The 22,396-nt window shown below is 33.3% G+C and overlaps 5 protein-coding genes across 5 annotated transcripts; 3 read left to right on the top strand and 2 right to left on the bottom strand.

Moving 5' to 3' along the window:
• Positions 1-723: 723 nt before the first annotated feature.
• Positions 724-7,751, top strand: NAEGRDRAFT_57192 (uncharacterized protein; the record flags this gene model as incomplete). Its single annotated transcript, XM_002680500.1, has 1 exon — positions 724-7,751. The coding sequence occupies one exon, from the start codon at positions 724-726 to the stop codon at positions 7,690-7,692; it is 6,969 nt and encodes a 2,322-aa protein (XP_002680546.1). The 3' UTR covers positions 7,693-7,751.
• A 15-nt stretch (positions 7,752-7,766) lies between these two features.
• Positions 7,767-8,159, bottom strand: NAEGRDRAFT_31268 (uncharacterized protein; the record flags this gene model as incomplete). The annotated part of the gene is made up of 1 exon (XM_002680352.1): positions 7,767-8,159. One exon carries the CDS (start codon positions 8,157-8,159, stop codon positions 7,767-7,769), a length of 393 nt encoding a protein of 130 aa, XP_002680398.1.
• Positions 8,160-8,603: 444 nt separating this feature from the next.
• On the bottom strand, positions 8,604-10,717 carry NAEGRDRAFT_64085 (uncharacterized protein; the record flags this gene model as incomplete). The annotated part of the gene is made up of 2 exons (XM_002680351.1): positions 8,604-9,942; positions 9,987-10,717. 2 exons carry the CDS (start codon positions 10,715-10,717, stop codon positions 8,604-8,606), a joined length of 2,070 nt encoding a protein of 689 aa, XP_002680397.1.
• Positions 10,718-11,131: 414 nt separating this feature from the next.
• On the top strand, positions 11,132-12,847 carry NAEGRDRAFT_64084 (uncharacterized protein; the record flags this gene model as incomplete). Its single annotated transcript, XM_002680499.1, has 1 exon — positions 11,132-12,847. One exon carries the CDS (start codon positions 11,132-11,134, stop codon positions 12,845-12,847), a length of 1,716 nt encoding a protein of 571 aa, XP_002680545.1.
• Positions 12,848-12,995: 148 nt separating this feature from the next.
• Positions 12,996-14,437, top strand: NAEGRDRAFT_78654 (small GTPase). The gene is made up of 2 exons (XM_002680498.1): positions 12,996-13,461; positions 13,530-14,437. The coding sequence occupies exons 1-2, from the start codon at positions 13,017-13,019 to the stop codon at positions 13,946-13,948; spliced, it is 864 nt and encodes a 287-aa protein (XP_002680544.1). The 5' UTR covers positions 12,996-13,016; the 3' UTR covers positions 13,949-14,437.
• The last annotated feature ends 7,959 nt before the right edge of the window (positions 14,438-22,396 follow it).

Below are 22,396 nucleotides of genomic sequence, written 5' to 3'. Positions count from 1 at the left end.
AACAAGCTGTTTGGTGATAAAGTTCCTATTGTTTCAAGAGAGAGAGAATGAGGCGAACATCAAAAAGGTGATACAGTGTGTGTGAAATGAGATGAGTATTACTACTACGGACACCAATACATACCAATGGATCGCTGTGAGGTGTTATTCTAGTCATGATGTAAAGTGCTTTTTGTTTAATCGAGTGGAATAACAGATGATTCTCTCAACAACTTCAAGAGCAACTGTACTCTGGTTTGTGGTGCTTCCACAACATGCCAACAGAACTGAAACAAGCCCATCTACAACAAGGAGACGTAAATAAGCGTTGTATTCGTAGAAGTAAAAAAGAAGCGAAATCTACTATTAAGGCACTCTTAATTGTTACTGCTTCAGTGAACATTTGTTTGGAACAGGATCCTGGGGCACCAAAGCTTGCAACTGTTCTCGAAACGATAACCACATTCAAACCACCACCCTTAAACTGTAAAGTTTTGCATCATGAATCGGCACAAGGTGCCCTTAAATTTGTACAATAGTGTATACTTTGCATGAATCGGCCCTTAAATTTGTATACTGTCAGGAATACAAAGGAGGTTGTTGGTGTTGAAATAATTACTAGCAAGAGTCTTATAGCCTGCTGAGAGAATTCAATTGCTTTCATAGAGTTGTATTGTGGAGCGCGCTTGTCAGCGTGTTGGTCGAAGTGGCAATTATTTACAGTATTATTGAAAAAAAGACTCCATGAAAGTCTTTGTCCTCGAATCATCGGGAAGGTATTCTCCTCTTGATTCATCATCATCAGTACGAGTATTTTCTAAAATTATTAATTGTCTTCTCTTCTCCTTAATAATAACAATACTAACAACAACAATAACACTACATCATCATCATTCAGTACTTGCAAGTGCTCCAAATTTACTCTTCCGAGGAGATGAAGCAAGACACATGTTGGGAATTAATTTAGGACCAATCGATTATGAAATGATTCAGTGGGTATTTACCAATAGATTTAAACATGCAAGAGAGTGGAGACCTGTTGGATCACTTGATGAATGGAAAACGTATTACTTTGAAGGAACCATCACAACAAATTGGTCACAAGATGGTTATCCTCTCGGATTTCAAAATAAATACAATAAGAGACGTTATGGCTATCAAACAGAATTGGGTACTTTGGGAAAGTATCCAACAGGTGATTATATTTTGACTTTTGAAGGAAGTGGAAACTTTTCAATTTTAGGAGATGCAACCAATGTTAGACAAGTCAATAGTCATAGATTTGAATTTTCAGTACAGAATACCTCTACTAAGGGTATAGTACTAATTGTAACAGAGCCTAATGTTTACAATGTTATTTTGAAGGAGGCAAGGGAGGAGAATGTAACCTCAACATTTTCCACAGACTTTCTCAGAGCTATTGAACCATTTTCAGTATTGAGATTCTCCTCATGGATGATTGGAAGGAGTTATGGAAATTCCATCACAAATTGTGATAAGGAATGGGCCGATAAAAGACCTGCTACTTTTTACACTCAACACGGACAAGCAATGGTTTCTATTGAATATATTGTAGAATTAGGAAATTATTTGGCTAAGGATATTTGGATTTCAATACCAAATGCATGCAGTAGTGATCATATTATGCATATTGCTTCCTATGTGAGAGATAATTTAAATACCTCTCTCACAATACATGTTGAACAATCAGCTGATAAGGGCTGGGGTGGAAATAATAGAAACTTGAACATTCAATTAATCAATACGTTCAAAGCAGTATTCGGTCTGAATGATACTCGATGCAAGTATATCCTCTCTACAATGATACCTGCCTATTACGACAGTGTATTATCACTCTATTCAAGTGATGACTTGAGCTTATTTGATGCTTTTGCAGTGAGTGGAAATGTTGGTACTGGTATAGAGTATTATGGAAATGGTTATGATGTCAACCTTTCAGTCAATTACACAGTAGATGATGTTCTCAATTTACTCAGACAAGAAATTTACAAGGACGAAATAGATTGGATCTATTTGTTAAATAGAGTTGCTTTCAAATTGAAAATTCCATTAATACTATACGATGCAGGCTTGAGAATTCATGCACCTGGTTGGGCAAATAGATGGAAAAAGACAGATCTAGCACCATTGGAACAAAGACTAGAGGATATTTCCATTGAGGCTCTCAGACAACCAATTGTTGAGGATATGGTTGTTGATGTAATGAAACGTTGGCATAGAATGGGAGGTGGATTAATGATTCTGAATAATATTGTGGAAAAGATAGATAGATGCTTGGGAGGAGGTGGTAGATGTGGCTATCAAGCAGTGATGGAAAGTCTTCTACAGGATCCACAAACTGTACCAAAATACCGAGCTGTGCTTACTTGGTTGGAAGGAGGAAATGGTAGTCTTCCATTCACATCAGACGATATTCCAAAACCTATTCGTTTACCATGTACTGATTGTAAGTATGGTGTTTGCCATAATGGATCATGCCACTGCTTTGATGGTTTTTCTGGAGCAAATTGTAACATAACAGTTCCAAAATATCAAGATTGTGCCTCCAATACAACCAAATTTGGCGTCAATATTGATGGTTTGGCAGATTGGTCTCGAGAAGTAACTTTCATAGATATTCAAAGAAGAGCCAGAAAGTGGATTGTCCAGAAATTTGTCTATGGTACTGGATGGGCAGAGGATGACCAAGAAAGTGTACCACTGGATGAAAATGGATATCCTCAATATTTGGAGATAACTAAAAATGTAGCAACTTTTGCAGTTCGTGATGTGGCAGCTCACTTCCCAAATGGAAAGTATATTTGCCTCTATGATGGTGATGGCGTTTTAGAATTCCAGTTTGAAGATCAGAAAATATTGAGAAGAGATGCAGGTAGAATTGAACTCCAATACAATCACAAGACTGAAATGAATAATGGTGTCTTTTACAAGATTTTGAGAACCAATCCATTGAATCCCATCAGAAATGTGAGAATATTTGAGGCTAAATATGAGCAAACCTATGAAGATTTCCCATTCCATCCTCTCTTTTTGGAACAATTGAAAAAGTACCAAATTATTAGATTTATGCCTTGGTCTAATATTGGTGTCGATAAAGACTATGATTGGGAGAATAGAACTCTCAATTCCTATTACACCTTCAGACTAAAAACAGGAGTAAGTATGGAAATGCAAGTGCTCTTGTGTAATATGCTTGGAAATAATCCATGGTTCAATTTACCTCACAGAGCCACTGATAGATATATTGAAAATTGGGCAACCTATGTGAGAGATTATCTCAGACCAGATGTTACTGCCTACATTGAAATTGGCAATGAATGTTGGGCCTCAGGTGCTTGTGGAAGTTACGCTCAACAAATGGGAGTTATTGAAGGAATGAAATTGACCAAACTTCAAAACTATTACAGTTCTTATGAAGTTGCTAGAATCTGTTATCACATCAAGACTGCCAAGAGATATGCAGATATTATCAGAGGAGTGTTTGGAGCATCACATCACAGGAGAATCAAATTGGTATTTGCTGCTCAAGCAGCTTGGACTGGCCCTTTGGAGATTTTCTACTTGTGCGAAGGAAATTACTATCAATCTTTCAATGTTGTGGCCATTGCTCCATATATGAGCGATAGTTTGAAGAAGGCAGATAATTCCCTGGTCAGTCTTGAGGAATTCTATGGATCTATTATTCATACAGCCATTGCAAGTTCCAGAAATGCTCTTTTAAGCACATACAAGATTGTAAATCAATCCTCTCCTGGAATGGAACTTGCTTTCTATGAAGGTGGACCAGATTTTTCATCTTTGACTGATACTGGTAATACAGAATTGACAGATTTATCAATGACCATTCACAGAGACCCAAGAATGAAACAAGCCCTTACATACTACCTCTCCAACATAACTAATATTGCACCAGGAGTTAAACTAAGTGCCTACAATCATTTTACATCCACATCTGTCTTTTCCAAGTACGGATGTTGGGGATTGATTGAATCATCAGATTCTGACTTATCATCCTCATCTTCTCCAAAATATGTTGCCTATCAAAACTATATAGATTCAATGAGTGTTTGTAATTGGAATGAAAAGCCATCCACTTGTAAAGATAACTGCAATAATCATGGTGTTTGTGCTGCAAATGCCTTGTCAGATTCCAGAGACTCTTGCCACTGTTTCTTTGGCTACAATGGAACCAATTGTGAGATAATCAATTATATTAACAGTTACAGATGCACATATCAATGTGGAGGAAAAGGTAATTGTCTTTTCAATCATACAGAAGGATTTTATGCAGTCTATACATGTCACTGCCAAACTGGATATTACGGCTATGGATGCACCTTATTTACTTGTGATTCAAAATGTAACTATAATGGAAACTGTATTGATTATAACAAGTGTAGTTGTTATAGAGGTTTTACAGGAAGTGATTGTTCCATTGATTGTAATTGTAATGGAGTTGGTTATTGTGCTACCAATTCCACAAACTGTGTCTGTGATTACGGCTACTCATTTGTGAATGGAAAATGTGAAATCGATTGTAAGAAATATCCAACAAGTAGAGCCTGTTTGAAGTGTCCTTCTCTGGGATGTGCAAATGGTATTTGCCTTAACAGTACTTGTGCATGTCATAGTGGATATAGAATGGACTCACGAAGTAGCTGTACCATCAAGGCAAATTCACCAAATGATGGATCAAAACTTGGTGTGAATGTGAATAGCGTTGTAGATTATTCTCCTCAATGGACCTTTGTTGATTTGATGAAACAAGCCAGGGCTTGGATTCTCCAAGATTTGGAAGGAATGAATAGCATATATATTTGGAGTTATAATAATGAAATCAAACTAAGATCAGATGGCTATCCAGCTAGTATTGCACAAGGAAAGCAATTAGTAACTCTAATGTTGAGAGATATCCAACAGAAATGGCCAGGAGGAATCTACCATGTTTTCTATGAAGGAAATGGTCAATTAGACTTTGGATTCGATTCTACAATTATTGAGAATAACCAGAAAGGATATATGAAAATTAAAGTCACACTTTCCCTTGTTCGTGACAATGGTGTCTTTATGAAAATTAAAGAAACCAATCCAAATAATCCTATCAGAAATATAAGAATTGTAATGGATGGTTTTGAAAATACCTATCAAGATAATCCATTCCATCCACTCTTTTTAAAGAGATTGGAAAATTTCAAGACCATTAGATTCATGCCATGGACTATGGAAAAAGGAATTATTACATGGGAAGATAGAATTACACCATCTACTTTACCAATGGGAAGAGGTGTTGCTCACGAATACATGATTCAATTATGTAATATTCTCAAAGCTAATCCGTGGTTTACAATTCCTTATGGTGCCAACGATGAATATATCAGACAATTTGCCCTCCTAGCTAAACAAACTCTGAGAAATGATGTACAAATTTATCTTGAATACACCAACGAAGCATGGAATACACTCTTTGATAGTGGTAAATATTGTGAAGAGCAAGGAAAATTATTGGGATTATCTAAAGACTCCTTGGCAGCAAGAAACTTGTTCTATTCAAAACGTTCTAAAGAAATTATTACTATTTGGAAGAGTGTATTCGGTAGTGAAAGCAATAGATTGACTCTTGTTGCAGCTTCCTTTACTCTTATGCCGATAACTTCTACTAGAATATTATCTTATCAAGATCTTTACAAATCTCATTCCAATATTATGCTAACAGTGACAGGTTATTTCGGATGTGGCTTGGAATCTTCAGGAACTTTGGTTGCCATTTCCGATTTGAATACACTTTTCAAAAAGTGTGATGATGAATTTGCTTCCACTAAATCAATGCTTGAACAGCAGCTTCAAGTTGCAAAATCCTATAATATTACACTAGGAATGTATGAAAGTGGTAGTTCTGTAGCTGAATATTCGGCCATTGCCAGTGGATATGAAACCTCAGGAGCCACAGATAAGTATATTGCCATGAATAGAGATATCAAAATGTATGATATTTACAAAAAGTACTACAGAATGTATGCTAATTTGAGCTTGGTTGAAAATTGTCACTATGCAAATGTTGGCTTCCCTTCAAAATATGGTTCTTGGCATTTGTTGGAATATCAATATCAAGATGTTTCTGAAGCACATCGTTTTAGAGCTATTCAAGAACTTATTGTAGAAACCAGAGGACCAATAACTAGAGTCACTGATCATTCTTGTTTTGGAATTGTGTACAACTCGACGAAATCTTGTTCAGGTAATGGAATTTGTGTAAATCAAAACAATTGTCAATGTGATAGTGGTTATACAAATGAGGATTGTAGTTTCTATCTGGAAGGTCAGACGAAAGCGTACGCATCTGAGAATAATTTCACAATTAGTCCAACAAGCGGCTTTGCTCTCACACAAACATTTACACTCTCCTCTAAACCATGGTTGGCCTCTTCAAAGATATCACCACTTCAATATGCATTCGGATTTGTGAATAGTAAGGACGAAAATATTGTCTTGACAAAATATTCTCAGTATCCAAACGCCACTACAATACTGCCCTTCACCAAGCAATCCTCAATTCCATTAGTGATGTTTGTAAAAGATTCCACTGGAAATGTCAACACGCTGAGAGGTGGAAGTGTTATTATTAGTGCATTCTCTGGTACAAGTCAAGAGCTTTCTACAAGAATCAGCTCATTGTCAAGTGAAGAAAAGATTGTTGCCTTCTACGATGAATCAAGTTCATCACTTGTTAGTACACAATTAGTGAATACTCTTTCCATTGACACCAATAATTCTCAACAAGTTTTAAAGATATTTGAAACTGTTACTTCATCACCAACTGTTGACAAGACAGCTCTGGAAAGTGTCTCTACCAAGCTTGACTCATTCCTCACAGACATGTCCCAAAAGTTACAAAATGGTTCAACCCAAGTCAAACTTTCCACTGAAGAAACACAATCTACTGTCAGTATCATTTCTAATATTTATGAATATGGTTCAGAAAGTAAGGCCGAAAGTTTAATTTCTAACATTGCTTCTGTCCTTGTAATGAGCATCAATCCAGTGGAAACCAACACATCAGCTTTGACAAGTCTCCATATTCAATCTTCATCTTTTAACATTTCTGTTTCATCATTTAACATATCAAGTGTGTTAAAATCATCAGGAGGAACAACCTTTGTCTATGATGACATTTCCACTGACATTTCTTCCATTTATAAGGATTCTTCATCAATGGCAGCCATCAGTCTTGTTAAATATTCCTACAAGACATCATCAAGACGTAGAGCTATGACAAATCTTGTTTCTGACCAGGTGGACCTCAAGTTTTACAGTTCTGGACAAGCTCTAGCATTAACCAATCTTACAAAACCAATTCAACTAAAATTCACATTGAAGGTTTTGGTTAGTAAATCAGCCATGCAAAAACAACTTGTATGTAAATATTATGATGAACAAAAATTGATGTGGAGTTCATCAGGATGTAAACTAGCAAGTATCGATTATGACAATTCTGTTGTTACGTGTGCCTGTGATCATACAACTAAATTTGCTGTTGATTTGACTGCAGAGACAACTCCACAATCAAGTACTAATCCACCAGTGAGTACATCTCCAAAGAAGCACACAAGTTTAATTGGTGGTGGCAATAGGTTGTTTGCTGTGAATTTCTTGTTATTGGCATTGGTTGTTGTGATGACGAGTTTATTTTTTTGATTGGATGACATGTGAAATTTTGTGAAAATATTTTATTTTTTCATTCTAATAAAAAATCCAACATGAAGCTATCATCACTTCTTTGCTAAGAGAGTAGCAATGCTTGCATCAATACTTCCTTTTGATCCTCCTTCATGTCGTTTAACTTCTTTCTGCTTGTAGTAATAGACAATTGTTGGCATTGCTCTCACTTTACCTCTTTGGGCCAAAGTTGGAAATTTATCTACATCAATCTTTACAATCTTTACAGTAGGGTAATCCATTGACAATTGAGCCATTGCTGGAGCAAGCATCATACAAGGCCCACACCATGTTGCATAGTAATCTACAACAACAATAGGATTTTTGGCAATTATTTGATCGAATTGACTTTCCTTGCTGAGGTCTATTGTGTTTCCATGATCCTCTGATTTCTTTGGGTTATCCTCAAACACTTTCCTATAGTCTACAATGACTGGATCGTTCATGTATTTCATGTGATTTTGCAGGAAGAACGATCCAACCTTTTCCAATTCATCCAAGTTTTTGCATGGCTTATTCAATATCACTAGCGATGAAACTACACCTCGTAAACAGGAACCACTTGCCATGTTCATGAATCCAAGAGAGTTATCATCAAATGGTTCAATTCTATCAGAGAATTTGAAACCAGTTAGTGGAATGCTATTCTTTTTATCATTAATTATAAGAAGAACTTCCATCTTATTCTTAATGACATTGTTAAGTTTACAGATATCATTTGGAGATTTAGGCACGTCCAAATTTAATGAAACGAAAATGTCATTCCAATCGTCGAATTTGATTCCTTCGACAGAGTAATGATTTTGTTGATTTGAGAGACCAAGACTGCTTGGTGTGAGAACAAACCATCTATTGAGTTTGAAATTTAGAGAATAATAATATATAATATATTATTGAATAGCTACATACCTATAGGATGGTCCAAATGCAAATATTACATTTGAACTAGACGCCACATAAACTCTGATAAAGAGACTCCAGACAGTTTTGCTAAAGTAGGCACTCTTCATTTCTACAATCACATCTCCTCCCTCATGATCACCATCAAATTGAATACCCCATTGATCACAAATTGCCTTCTCCTTATATCTATTCTTGTCAATACTTGACCTGCATTGTTCGACAATAGTGCTCAACACATTATGCTTTGTGTAGAGTGAATGATTTGGATGGGATGGATTTGCAATTCTCATATCATAGTTAATATTTATATCAGCTGAAACGCTCTCAAGCCATTCAGATGGCTTTTCAAGGATGATATCAGAGGTCTTGTTTGCGATTGGAATTGGATTTGTGGATGTAATAATCTTCTTAATAGGGTTATCTTCCTTTTTGATTAGCTTTGTTTCAAATTCATTATTATCACTCTCTACATTCTCTCTTGTTGGAGGTTCATCAACACCAACCAACTTTTCAAATTCGTCTAACTTTTTTTTCAAAACATCAAGCTTGGTTGTTTCATCAACATCAATACGTCCAAATATGTGTCCATTCTTGTAGAATATAAAGCCTTCAGTTTTGAATTTAAAAGTGTTTCTGAGATCATAGTTTCCATTGCCAACATCAATCCTCCCACACTTGATTGGGCTGTCACTTCCAACTCGAGTAAAAAACTCCACAAAATGATTAATGAAAGGAAAAACAAATTGACGTCGTTGATACATTGAAAAACTCTCAAAAAAGAAGAAGATAATCATATGGTTCTTTTCAATAATCGACTGAAAGTGAGCATTTCCTTTCAAAATTTGAATGCAATCTTTTGGTAATGTTTTTGGCATTGGGATTTGATCCATTAGAATTGGAGGACCATTTGGCTTGTTGTGGAGATGCGTTAGGGTTGAACTTATTCCCTTTAGCTCATTAAGTGTTGAGCATGGTCTGTTGAGTAATATAATTGATGAAACAGTTCCTCTCAAAGAACCACCATTACTCATGTTCAAGAATCCAATGCATTTTTCGTGTTTCATTCCAAATTCATCTTCAGGCCCTTTAAGTGTTGCTCCTGAAGGAAGTCCAAATATGTTTTCCACACCATTTACCAGCATCAAAATTTCTTTCTTTCCCTTAATGATTTTATCAATTTGACAGTTATCAAATGATTGTTTTTCCTGATCGAAATTGAAGGAGATTGAAATTTCATTCCATTGGTTAAGTTTGATACCATTAAGTTTACCTAAAAAGGTGTCACCTTGATTGAGTTGAACGTAGGTAGGGCTAAGGACAAACCATCTGTGAGGGTTGGATAATGAAAGATTCAATGTAATTTCACTTACCTGTACCACGGCCCAAATGAAAACAAACAAGATGATTTTTCATCAACATAAGCTCTCATTATTAATGTCCAGGAGAAGAAGCTAAACTTTTCCGATTGCATCACAAAATGAACATTATGTCCTGTAGTATAATGGCCATCTAATTGAATTCCACTCTTGTCACAAGGAGCCATCTTTCTCTCTCCATCATCAATAGAATATGGAAGACAGTCATCCATGTCCTTTATAAATGTTTCATCTTTGCTTTTAAGAAATTGATGATTGGGATGTTTAATATTTGTAAATGGAATAGAGTGATCCAAATTAATATCCATCAATAGGGAATGTAACCAATCTGCAGTTAATTCAAATTGTGGTATTTTAGCTGTAGTGGATGGTTGTTTTTCAGTTGTTGTTTTACCAGCCACTGTTGGTTTTTTAGCTCCCAATTTGCTTGAAACAGAACTTGTTGATGTCGTTCTTTTTGTTGGTGATATATTTCTCGTCTTTTGAGAGGTTGTACTACTTGTTGATATAACTCCGGAATACTTTGTTGATGATATTGGCTTCTTTACTGATGTTGTTGTTGTGGATGATGGTTTTGTTGCTATTGTTGATGAAGTTGATGAATTTTTCTTTAAGGGGTGTGCCACGGATGAAACCTTTGAGGAAGAAGTTGTTGATTGCTTGGTAATACTATTTGATGCTGTGGAAGATATTGGTGCCTTATTCGTTGTTGTTGAACTTTTCATTTTTTAATAATTGGTTTATTGAATAACTGTTGCTTGAGTACTGTAGATTTTCATGCAAAAAAATTACAACAATACGGGAAGACGCAACATCATCAGAGGAAAGAATTATGATTTTAATAGATTAAATTGGTTGTTTCTTGTGTCCTTGTAAATGATGGATTTGGAGGCAATTTCTTTTTTCTACCTAACAGCTAAGGCCTAAGCAGGAACATAAAATAGACTGTTTAATTTATCCACTCCTCCAAACACCTCCTAAAAAACAAAGCAACTTCAACAACAGCACTTTCTTCTGAAATGTTAGTGGAAGTAATTGAGATTTTACTCCCTTTGATTTTTGATAGGTTAATACCGAGCAACATTGTAACTTTTCCACTGCAGAATGATTCTGACTCATTGCTATTGTTTCTTGATGTTATGGAAACCAACTCTTCAACGAATAGTAGTTATTCTTCAATATGCGATCCTAGATTGTTTAAATTGGGAGATTTGAGTAGAGAGGGATATAACGCAACTGTGGTGAACAATATTTGTCCAGATAGTATTTTCACACCAATATTTTCTGGTATTTTCATATTTGTCTATCTCCTATTTGTTGGTTTTGGGATTATTGGTGTTATTTGGAAGAGAAATTCAAGCTATGTGAAGGCAAGAAATCCCCTTTACTTGATTCTAACGATCATTGCAAGTTTATTCTTTGTAATGACCACATGTTTGAGATACGCTATTGGAAGAAAGCTCATGCCATGTTTTTTGTATACCATCTCTTTTTTTGTAATTGCACCTGCAATTTGCCTACCGACAGTGTTTAGGTGCATTAGAATTTATTTTATGTACAAGCTCAATTTGGAAAAGTCTAAGGTCTTTGACCAAAAAGCAAACTCTTCAACAAGAGACAAGTCTAAAAAATCGAGTAAGATTAATGACCCCAAACACAAATTCTCATCTACATCAACAATACCAACTGTTGGCTCCTCTCTCTCTTTGGTGGATAAGAAAGCAGTTTCATTTGATGAAAAAAGCTCAGGAACTACGGACGAACAAAATACAACAGCTATCAACTTGGAATTGACACCTCCTGAAGACTCTTCAATTATAGCTGAAATTAAGGACATGAGAAGAGATGATTCTGAAAACGATTCTCAAACTTGGATTACCTCGGCTGAGGACGATTTCACAGACTCAATTCTAGATGAAAGAAAATTCAAAATATTTTCCTTTCTAGTGAGCTACAAGTTTATTGGAATAGTTTATATTATTGCGTTTTTCATTCATCTTGCTATTTGGGCAATACTTGGAGGAGCAGATGAAGCATCATTTTCTTCAAGTGGAAAGAGAATGTTCATTTGGAATGTAAGCATGTTTGCTTTTGATTCAGGATGCGTCACTACGAGTAATACTATTTTCATACTTGCTGGAGAGGCTGCTTTTTACATTATTATTGAAATTGCATTTGCTATTTTGCTATTTTTTGCTGATAGAGATACTTGGTTGATTAAGAGAGAAACAATCCTTCTAATTATCATTCAAATCATCCAAGCCATAGCTTATCTAGTGAGTGGACAAATTGAAATTGTGAGATTCTTAACTGACTACTTCATTCCGTTCGGTTTTACTTTATTGATTTATTCTTTAATTGAAATATTCATATCAGTAGATATGGCTGTTCTATACTCAATTTACCACGATTGGCAACATCAACACTCATACGCAGAAACAGAAATTGAAATGCTGCTCAAGAATAGAAAGACGTTCGTTATTATACTTGATTTTGCAAGAAGAAGTTATTGCACTGAGGACATTCTTGCATTCAGAGATATTGAAAAATTCAAAATAATGCCAAAACGTCACAAAACGAAGGTTGCCTCTAGAATACTAAATACCTATCTCAAAACAGGAAGCTCACTCGAATTGAACATCTCTAACATTAGACAACGTTATGAATCTATTGAACTTGTATTGAATCAATCTAACGATCCTTCCCTTATTCCCAACACTCTCTTTGATGAAATTAAATTCCAATGCATGCAAAATATGATTGATGTAGTGGAACGTTTGAAAATTAGTAACAAGTCTATTCAAGAAACCATCAGCAACTGGAAAAGAACAATGCAAGAACAGGAGGAACAGTGAATTTGATGAATTCATCACATTTTAAAAAATGTCATCACACTTTGCCAATCTTCCTCCCGAGTTGCTTCATCACATTGTTGAGTACATCATCAATACTGCACAACCTTCTGTGAGACTGGAAGCCAACATTAAAAACTTGTGTAATTTAGAATTAATTTCCAAACAATTCATGCTTCGTTCTTTTTTGGAAAAGTATTGGTCAATTATCTTGTATTCATATATTCACGTACGTTCCGAAATAAAGGATGGAAAGGAAATAGTCAGTCCAGTTTGTCAGTGGAATCACTGGCATAAAAAGGAAGAAACTATAAAGAAATTATCCAAAAAGTCCTACAAGAGAATGTTTGCTATTTTGCATGAAGCTGAAAGGAGAAGGAAAGAAAAGGAGCCACATCATAAAGCCAATGAAAATAAGTTCAAGCTTTGCATTACTGGTCCTGGTGGTTCTGGAATTCATTGCTTCATCTATAGATACTTGTACGATCGATTTATTGCTGAATATGATCATCCAATTGATGAAACATTTCGTAGGAATATTCATTTCAATCAAAGACAGTTGAAATTGGAAATTTGGGATAGTGGTTTTAGGCATGATTATTATTTATATGATCAAGGTTAGTTAGTAGGGCGTAAATATTTATTTAATTGACCTTTGGTTTCGATTTGATTTCGGATTAATTAGCAAAACTTAAAGGAGCAAGAGGATACATTGTTTTGTTTGCTGTGAATAGCCATACAACATATTTCGATGTTTTTGATAGAGTAATCAGATCAATAGTTAATATTAATGATGATGAATCCGTTCCAATAACTGTTTGCATCAGTCAGATCGATCGTTTGAAATCTGATTCTACACTAAATATGCAACAAGTCAAGGGAAAAGTTATTGAAATTTTGACAAGTTATGATTGTTCGGATTATGAAATATTTGAAACAAGCAGTAAGGAAAATATTAATATTGAAACTGTAGTCGATAGAACTATCGAGAAAGGATACTTTTTCAATGGATCTGAATATACCAAAAGGAGAGAATTATTAGAAAAGGTAGTCAAAAAAGATACCAAAGTATTCCAATCTGATGGTGGATGTTTATTATCTTGATTGCATTGGAACATACTTCATTAATACTCGGACTTGGAATAAGCAGTGAAAGTTTACAGATTAATTTGGAAGATACATTCTCAAAGACATGATTAATCAATTGGAACCTATGAGAAATGAGGAAATTACCAAACCTCAACCTTTCGTAGGTTATGGACGAAACATAAATCGAGCAATTATTGGACTAGGTGAAGGATCTATTGGAATTACATGGGACTGATGGCAGTTCAAGATTGCACATGAGTTGCAAGAATAATCGTCATCATGATCATTTATTCCACATGGTAAAATGTTTAATATGGGAATTATGTTTCAAGCAACTTTTGGAGGAAATTGGAGAATTGAATATCATGATGTTACTGAAATATTTGTGTGTAGTGGATGTCAACCTTATATTTCTAATCAAACTTGTGGTGTATTCAATAACTTGTGGACTCATGTTGTATGAAAAATCAAGGATAACTAATAAATAGAAACATAACAAGAATTAAACTATCTCATTAATTTATTGTTTTTAGAATGTCTTTTGCTGCTGGTCTCTTGTTAGTGTCTTTTTCTAACATTGATAACACAATTTCAATCAATTTTGAAGAATAAACAGCCGGTTCATTCATCATGTTCTTCAAATACTCTTTCACTTCTGCAGAATCCATTGTTAAATAAAGATGACTTATGGAAGTTTGTGAATCCTTAGTCATTATTTGATAAATTGTAACACCTAATGAATAAATATCAGTATTGTAAGAATATTTAGCACCTAAACCAGTCCATTCAGGACTCATATAAAGAGGAGTGCCAGCGTATGAGTTATTGATTGATCCTTGAGTTTGTTTGGCAAGACCAAAATCTGCTAAAATTACATGAATATTTTCATTAACCTCATATGATTTGATGAAAATAAATATTACTTGGTTTTACATCTCTGTGAATAATTTTCAATTCAGAGTGAACATAATCTAATGCCTTACAAGATTGTTCCAATATTTGGAAAATAACCTTTTCTGCAACATTAGAAGTTTGTTTGTAAATGAGTTTACATAAATCTCCATTTTCATAATTAGACGGTGGTCAGTGATGTAAAATGCCGGGTCAGGGAGTAAAAATTTCAAAGTCGAGCCAGAGGCATTTTATGTAGAACTTGCGAAATTTCCAAGTCGAGCCGGGTCAGGCTAAAAAATTTACAAGTCAAGCCGGGTCAGACAAAAATTTTTACAAGTCGAGCCGGGTCAGACAAAAAAATTTCAAAGTCGAGCCACAGAAGATCCGTTGCTTTGACATTTGGTTGTAAAAACCGTTAAATTAAAATTTAAAAAAATTAAGAGATTTTGTCTACTGGCCACAATGTCCAATCACAAGCTGGTATTTGGAAGCAACTGAACAACATGGCAGTTGGCTAGAATATATATACAACAACCCATCATCAGGAAATTTCTTTGACTGGAATCTTCTTCTTACATCTAAATCTCCAACAACAAAGAAACCAAGAAATTGGCAACAAAAAGAGGAAATCCTGTTGATGATGAAATACCAACCATCAAACCATAAACTCCAAAAGCTTTCCAAGAATTTACCAAGACGATACTACCAGCGGATCAGAATATGAGGAAGATGATGCATCAGAATCCACAAAGTGGAAGTGATGAATAAAGTGGCGACGAAATATCATCAGAAGAATAAATAATATTAAAATATTTATAAAATTGGCTCGACTCTAAAAAATTTGGTTGGAACAACGAATACAGGGTACTGCCCACCGTCTATTCATAATAATCCATATCAATATATAATAATTGATTATTTCCAACAAATAAATCATTCACTCTTAAAATATTTGAGTGTGAAATGTTCATCAGTTGCATTCCTTCTTTCATCATTAAATTCAAATCTTCATTGTTGGAATATTTAAGTGCTTTAACTGCTCTTGTTATTCCAGATTTCAAATCTTTTGCTTTGCACACACTTCCGAATGCACCTTGACCAATTCTTTCTTGAATTTCATAATTTTGAATTGGATCTGAATAACTAGATGATCCAGTTGATGCATTTAAAGAGGATTCACGTAAACTGTTAATTGGTTTGAATTTTGTACTTTCCTCTGATGGGAAATCTTCAGTTGAACCTTCATAACTTCCAGGAATGTGTGTCTTTTTAATATCTGTTAAAGGGTTTGGATATTAATCTGCGCTCTTAAAACATCATTATTTATAAGACTTCATATACATCGATATATATCATTAGATAGGAAATGTTCACGGCTACATGCTGATATATAATTTTAATATTGGTTGCTATCAAATAATGGAGATAATCAACTCGTTTTACCTCGATATTTCTGTGTTTTTTGTTCTCTTGGGGGGGCTTGCTATATACGCAACCATTTGGCAAACGGTGAAAAATCGCATAGGTTCAACTTAATTCTCTACAAAATGACGTTGGGATATTTGCATTTAATTCAGTAATTGTTGAGCATTTTGTATTTGAATTGGTGTTAAACTTGTTAATTTTCTATTGCTTAATAGCTGTGTTGAACAAGTGTGAAACTACCTTTAATTGCGGTGCGCACTTATTCCGATATCATTAAGATCATTAAGGAACAAGTAAATAATATTTATTAATATTATTTAGAAGGTAGTGGTAATGTTTCTCACTCCACAAGTTATTTGCTTGTTGGCAATGCTAATAGCCATGGATTTGAAGCCATTATTTTGATAATCGCATTAATCAACTCCATTTTTAACCCTTTAAAATATTACGATTATCAAAATACAACGCTAAATAACTCTGCTTCCAAAACTATTCCGATGTATGAATCTATTTATCAACAAGATCATCAGGATAATCTTCAATGATATTATAATTTAAGTAGATTGGTGGAGGTACCATCTCTTGATCATCAAGTTGAATCTTCCCCTCATCATTTGGTGAGGGAGCAACTTCTCCCTTCCATATCGTTTAATAAATTATTGTTATTATCATATAATGATACAATTCTTGTTGTTATTTGTTGTTAATTGTTGTTCTTAATAGAAACCGACAATTTTCCCTTAATAGTCATACAACCCCTTGGTTATTCATACGAATCATTTCTAGAAATTAAAGCTTTAGCACTGTTGGTTCAGTGGTTGTATGTTGGAGTGTCAATTAAGTGACGAGTGATCGATTCAAGGTCATTTTACTAACTTATTCAATTTTACCACCTTATTTTTTTAGATCTTCCTTAATACTTGACAATTTTAAAAGATATTGATACCACATATACAATACTATGTATAAACAACTGTATGTCATTTTAAATTGATTTAGTCAACTATTCATTGAGAAAGAGTATGATCTGTGACATGATGTGTTGACAACTTTACAAATATTAATTTAAACGATATAGTTATTTAGAAGAGTCCTATTAATTTGTAATAAATATACTATATTTCAATTTTCAATTGTTGAATTGATGTACTTAATTGACTTGTCTATTCTAAGGTTACTTAGTTTACTTGAAGATACTGAGCCATGAATATGAAACTTTCTCAAATTGTTCTCCTCATCAAGAGGAGTCTATTCATATTTGATACTAGTATGATATTTTGTAAACTGACTGAGATGGAGTGTAATCTTTTTATTGAAATGTGTCATTTTGAAAGATTGTTATTATTATCATACTGAATTCAATTCTAACTGTATGAAATTGATACCAGATGTATAATAGAGTGATTAAAGGTATATGGTAAAGTTACAGGATGATTGGATGTACTTTCACTGATATGGAGTGTTCACTAGGATATATAAAGTGTTGAGATTGAACATTTACTGATTAATTTTATGAAAGTAGTTTGAAATGTTTCTAAACTATTGTAGATGTATTTAATTGATGTATAGGCTATGTGGTATTAATTCTAGACTGATTATATGTAAAATGAGTGAGTTGGAGCATAATCTATGATATCATGTCAAATGTCTATAGTAAATTGATAGAGTTGACATGTCGACATCTACTGAACCAATATTCATGAAATTGATATCATATTCTAATTAGAGCGTCTACATGTAATGATATTGATTTAAGTGAAAATGGAGTTGTTTCTGTACCTTTCAGATTTCCATCCATTCCATTGAAATATCACCATGTACTATCTAACGGATGCATTTATTGAAATGAAAATATATAATTTGAAGAAAGTCCACTTTATTTGAGATGTGGAACACGATATTATCATTTATTTTGAGATTGGTAACTTTTCCTATAGTCTCATCCTTAATTGTCTTAATTGACTAAAAGAGGTCAAGGAGAGATTTCAAAACATAAAATAAATGATATTTTCGAGATGTACTATTGATTTCCAATCGATTGATATGTATTTTGTAGATTGAGGATTTGGTTCTCTATATTCAAGATTTCCTCCTGATCTTCCAAAGACAACCTTGAAATTTCACCCTTTGCCTTATTGAAAGATAGAATGTTCACCAAACTGTCTGAAAATTGAACCATATACATTAGTAGAGATGTATAACATGATGGTAAAGTTTCATAAAGTGGTCATTTTCCAGAAATTCATCCGTGTCCATAGTTTATCAGATGGCATGTTAGAGTTGAAATCGTGAATATAAAAGTTAAAATAAACTTGATATTCTATCTCTACTCATCGAATGGAGCATTTTCATGTATATATTGTTGGTTGAAGTGATGTATTTGATAGAGTTGGTCTGACTTGTCTTTCTCTAAAGTCAACCAAAAAATATCAACATTTACCTTCCCATGATACCATTTCTGATTATTAGGACATGAAATTGAATTCTATATCATTATAGATCATGTACATCATTTTGGTAAAGTTTCAATAGGTGGTCCTTTTTCAAGATTTCATCCTGTTCATCATAGTTGACCGTATGATGGTTGAGGGAAGAAATCTGTAAATATGAAAGTTAAAATAAATTTGATATTCGACGTATACTCATCAAATGGAACATTTTCATATTAGGATTCAATATGTTTTGATGAGAAACTCAAAAGTTATAGTTGACCTCTTGTACCTCACAACTTCCCTTTTCCCTCTATACTTTTATATCTACAGACTTGAACTTTTGAAATTTTATATGAAAGTGATTATAAATGTTGTTAATGATGATATATACTATATAATCTCATTAAAGGATTTTGAAATTATCATTCTTCCTATGGTTTCATTTTAGAAATTTTAATCTGACATTATTTACAAAGTGGGTTGGGTTTGGTTAGGATTCAGAGTTGATTTATTTGGGTTATTTAAGAGATTACTTAGTGAAGATTCATATCATTGATTATATTTCTTATCATCTATTAATGATGTAAATTTGATGGTTTCATTTCTTGTATTGATAGATATTTAAAGGTCAGGTCAGTACTAACTTGTGAATTATGGACTTTTAGAAGTCAAATGTTTGGGACGTGAATCTACTCGTTAGATTGAATAGGTATTGCTAATAAAGGAACATTTCATTGATTTATTGATTATAACGGTCAAATTGAGTTGAATGGAAGTGATTCTTATGTTGATTGATCGTGGATGGGTAGTTTCGCCACGTAGTGGTGCAACTACCAACCTTTGTAGATTGAATCAGGTTGATTTGCATGCAATCTGAATAAGTAACATTATCAAGAGTGATTATTCACCAATTCAATGATCAATATTCAATAATCGGTTTGATTTCAATCAACAGCTTTATCATCAAGCTTTGAATTAATATTCCAGTAATTAACGGCAGTCTATTTTTAAATTTAATCAAAGACCATATATAGTATCTTGACTTTTATGATCTGGAAACTATCTAGATGTGTTCTATATTGAATAATCTATTTGAAAATGAGATGAATTAACTCTTCTATTGAGTTTTATTGGTATTGCAAGGTATTTCGATTATAATAATCTACACAGAAATCACTCTTGAAATATAAACTGTACTACAATGTATGAGAAACATAATGGTGGTGGAATTAATCAATAACTCGTCGAAATGACTGAGATGGAATGTAAACTATGGTCTATTTGTTATGTAATGGTGACTAGACAGTGTCAATTTCATCAAATTATTTCAAACTGATTACAATCAATAAAAAAACCACTCTATACACCAAATATACCATACAGAATGAGTTTCAATATTTAACATTGTGAACTGACTCTGTTGGATACCATCTCTATAAATATAACAATATGAAAAGTGTCAACATTCAATTACACATGCATGTTACAATGGAGAGTCATCATTATATCATCTAAATAGGTTGTATATCAAGTTTCAGTCACATTGACTGTCTAGATATTGAGATGTGAACACTAAGGCTGATGAAATGGTACCTTCACTGATTATTGACATGAACATTACAATTGATCATATGATTCTTGTATAAGTATTTCATTATTCAGTAATTGTGATATGATGGTAAAATTTAATTTTGGAATTAAGATTCTTCCTAATTGATTACCTTAGTTGAGTTAAAGATATTGAGCCATGAATATGAAACTTTCTCAGATTGTTCTCCTCATCAAGCGGAGTGTATTCATATTTGATACAAGTATGATATTTTGTAAATTGACTGAGATGGAGTATATTCTATATGTTGAATTATGACAATGTGATAGACTGTTATTATTATCATACTTAATTCAATTCTAACAGACTAAAATTGATACCATATGTATAACAGTGTGTTTAAACGTCCATGGTAAAGTTACACGATGATAGGATGTACATTCATTGAGATAGAGTGTACACTTGGATATAATCACTATTGACATTGAACATTTACTGACTCACTAATTGAAAGTAATACTAATTGTTTCCAAACTATATACAGTATATATAATTGATGTATAATTTATGTGATATCAATTCTAGATTGATTGTATGTATAATGAGCGAGTTGGAGCATAAGCTTTAATTTGATGTCAAAGTTCTATAGTAAAATGATAGAGTTGACAACTCGACATCTACTGAACCAATATTTATGAAATTGATATAATATGCTAATTAGTGTGTCTACATGTCATGGTATCAATTTCATTGAAAATGGAGTTGTTTCTGTACCTTTCAGATTCTATCAATCCACCTGACAAATCACCATGTACTATCTACTGGATACATTTCTTGAAATGAAAATATATAATTTGAAGAAAGTCCACTTTATTTGAGATGTGGAACACGATATTATCATTTATTTTGAGATTGGTAACTTTTCCTATAGTCTCATCCTTAATTGTCTTAATTGACCAAAAGAGGTAAAGGAGAGATTTCAAAACATAAAATAAATGATATTTTCGAGATGTACTATCGATTTCCAATCGATTGATATGTATTTAGTAGATTGAGGATGTGGTTCTCTATATTCAAGATTTCCTCCTGATCTTCCAAGACAACCTTGAAATTTCACCCTTTGCCTTATTGAAAGATAGAATGTTCACCAAACTGTCTGAAAATTGAACCATATACATTAGTAGAGATGTATAACATGATGGTAAAGTTTCATAAAGTGGTCATTTTCCAGAAATTCATCCGTGTTCATTGTTTATCAGATGGCATGTTAGAGTTGAAATCCTGAATATAAAAGTGAAAATAAACTTTATATTCTATCTGTACTCATCGAATGGAGCATTTTTATGTATATATTGTTGGTTATGTATTTGATAGAGTTGGTCTGACTTGTCTTTCTCTAAAGTCAACCAAAAAATATCAACATATACCTTCCCATGATACCATTTCTGATTATTAGGACATGAAATTGAATTCTATATCATTATAGATCATGTACATCATTTTGGTAAAGTTTCAATAGGTGGTCCTTTTTCAAGATTTCATCCTTTTCATCATAGTAGACCATGTGTGATTGAGGGAAGAAATCTTTAAATATGAAAGTTAAAATAAATTTGATATTCGATGTTTACTCATCAAATGGAACATTTTCATATTAGGATTCAATATGTTTTGATGAGAAACTCAAAAGTTATAGTTGACCTCTTTTACCTCACAACTTCCCTTTTCACTTCATACTCTTGTGTCTACAAACTTGAACTTTTGAAATTAGATATGAGAGTGATTATGAATGTTGTTAATGATGATATTGACTATATAATCTCATTAAAGGATTTTGAAATTAACTTTCTTCCTATGGTATCATTTTACAAATTTTAATCTGACATTATTTACAAAGTTAATATTTTATAAATTGAAAAACTAAATATACTACGTTGTTCTACTCATCATTTACAATCGAATGATATAAAATTTTATGATATTTGAATAAGTTTATAATTTTGGGCTAGGGTTTGAAGGTTGGGTTTAGAAAAATTCTTGTGGTTGAGTTTGGGTTTGGGTTTGGGTATGGCGAAAACCTAATCACATAAAACGAACGGCTAATATTGGATATCCAGTTCTTATATATGTATTATTAAATACATTAATATATCTATTCTGTAATAC

This window comes from Naegleria gruberi (assembly GCF_000004985.1).
Source record: "Naegleria gruberi genomic scaffold NAEGRscaffold_9, whole genome shotgun sequence".
NCBI lineage: Eukaryota > Heterolobosea > Eutetramitea > Acrasida > Naegleriidae > Naegleria > Naegleria gruberi.
The sequence above is the reverse complement of the archived record's forward strand: the minus strand, read 5'-3'. Positions and strand labels throughout refer to the sequence as shown.

Coding starts and splice junctions, on each gene's coding strand:
- NAEGRDRAFT_78654 (XM_002680498.1), top strand. CDS start 13,017: ATGCTTCGTTCTTTTTTGGAAAAGTATTGGTCAATTATCTTGTATTCA. Junction 13,462..13,529: donor TTATTATTTATATGATCAAG/GTTAGTTAGTAG, acceptor CGGATTAATTAG/CAAAACTTAAAGGAGCAAGA.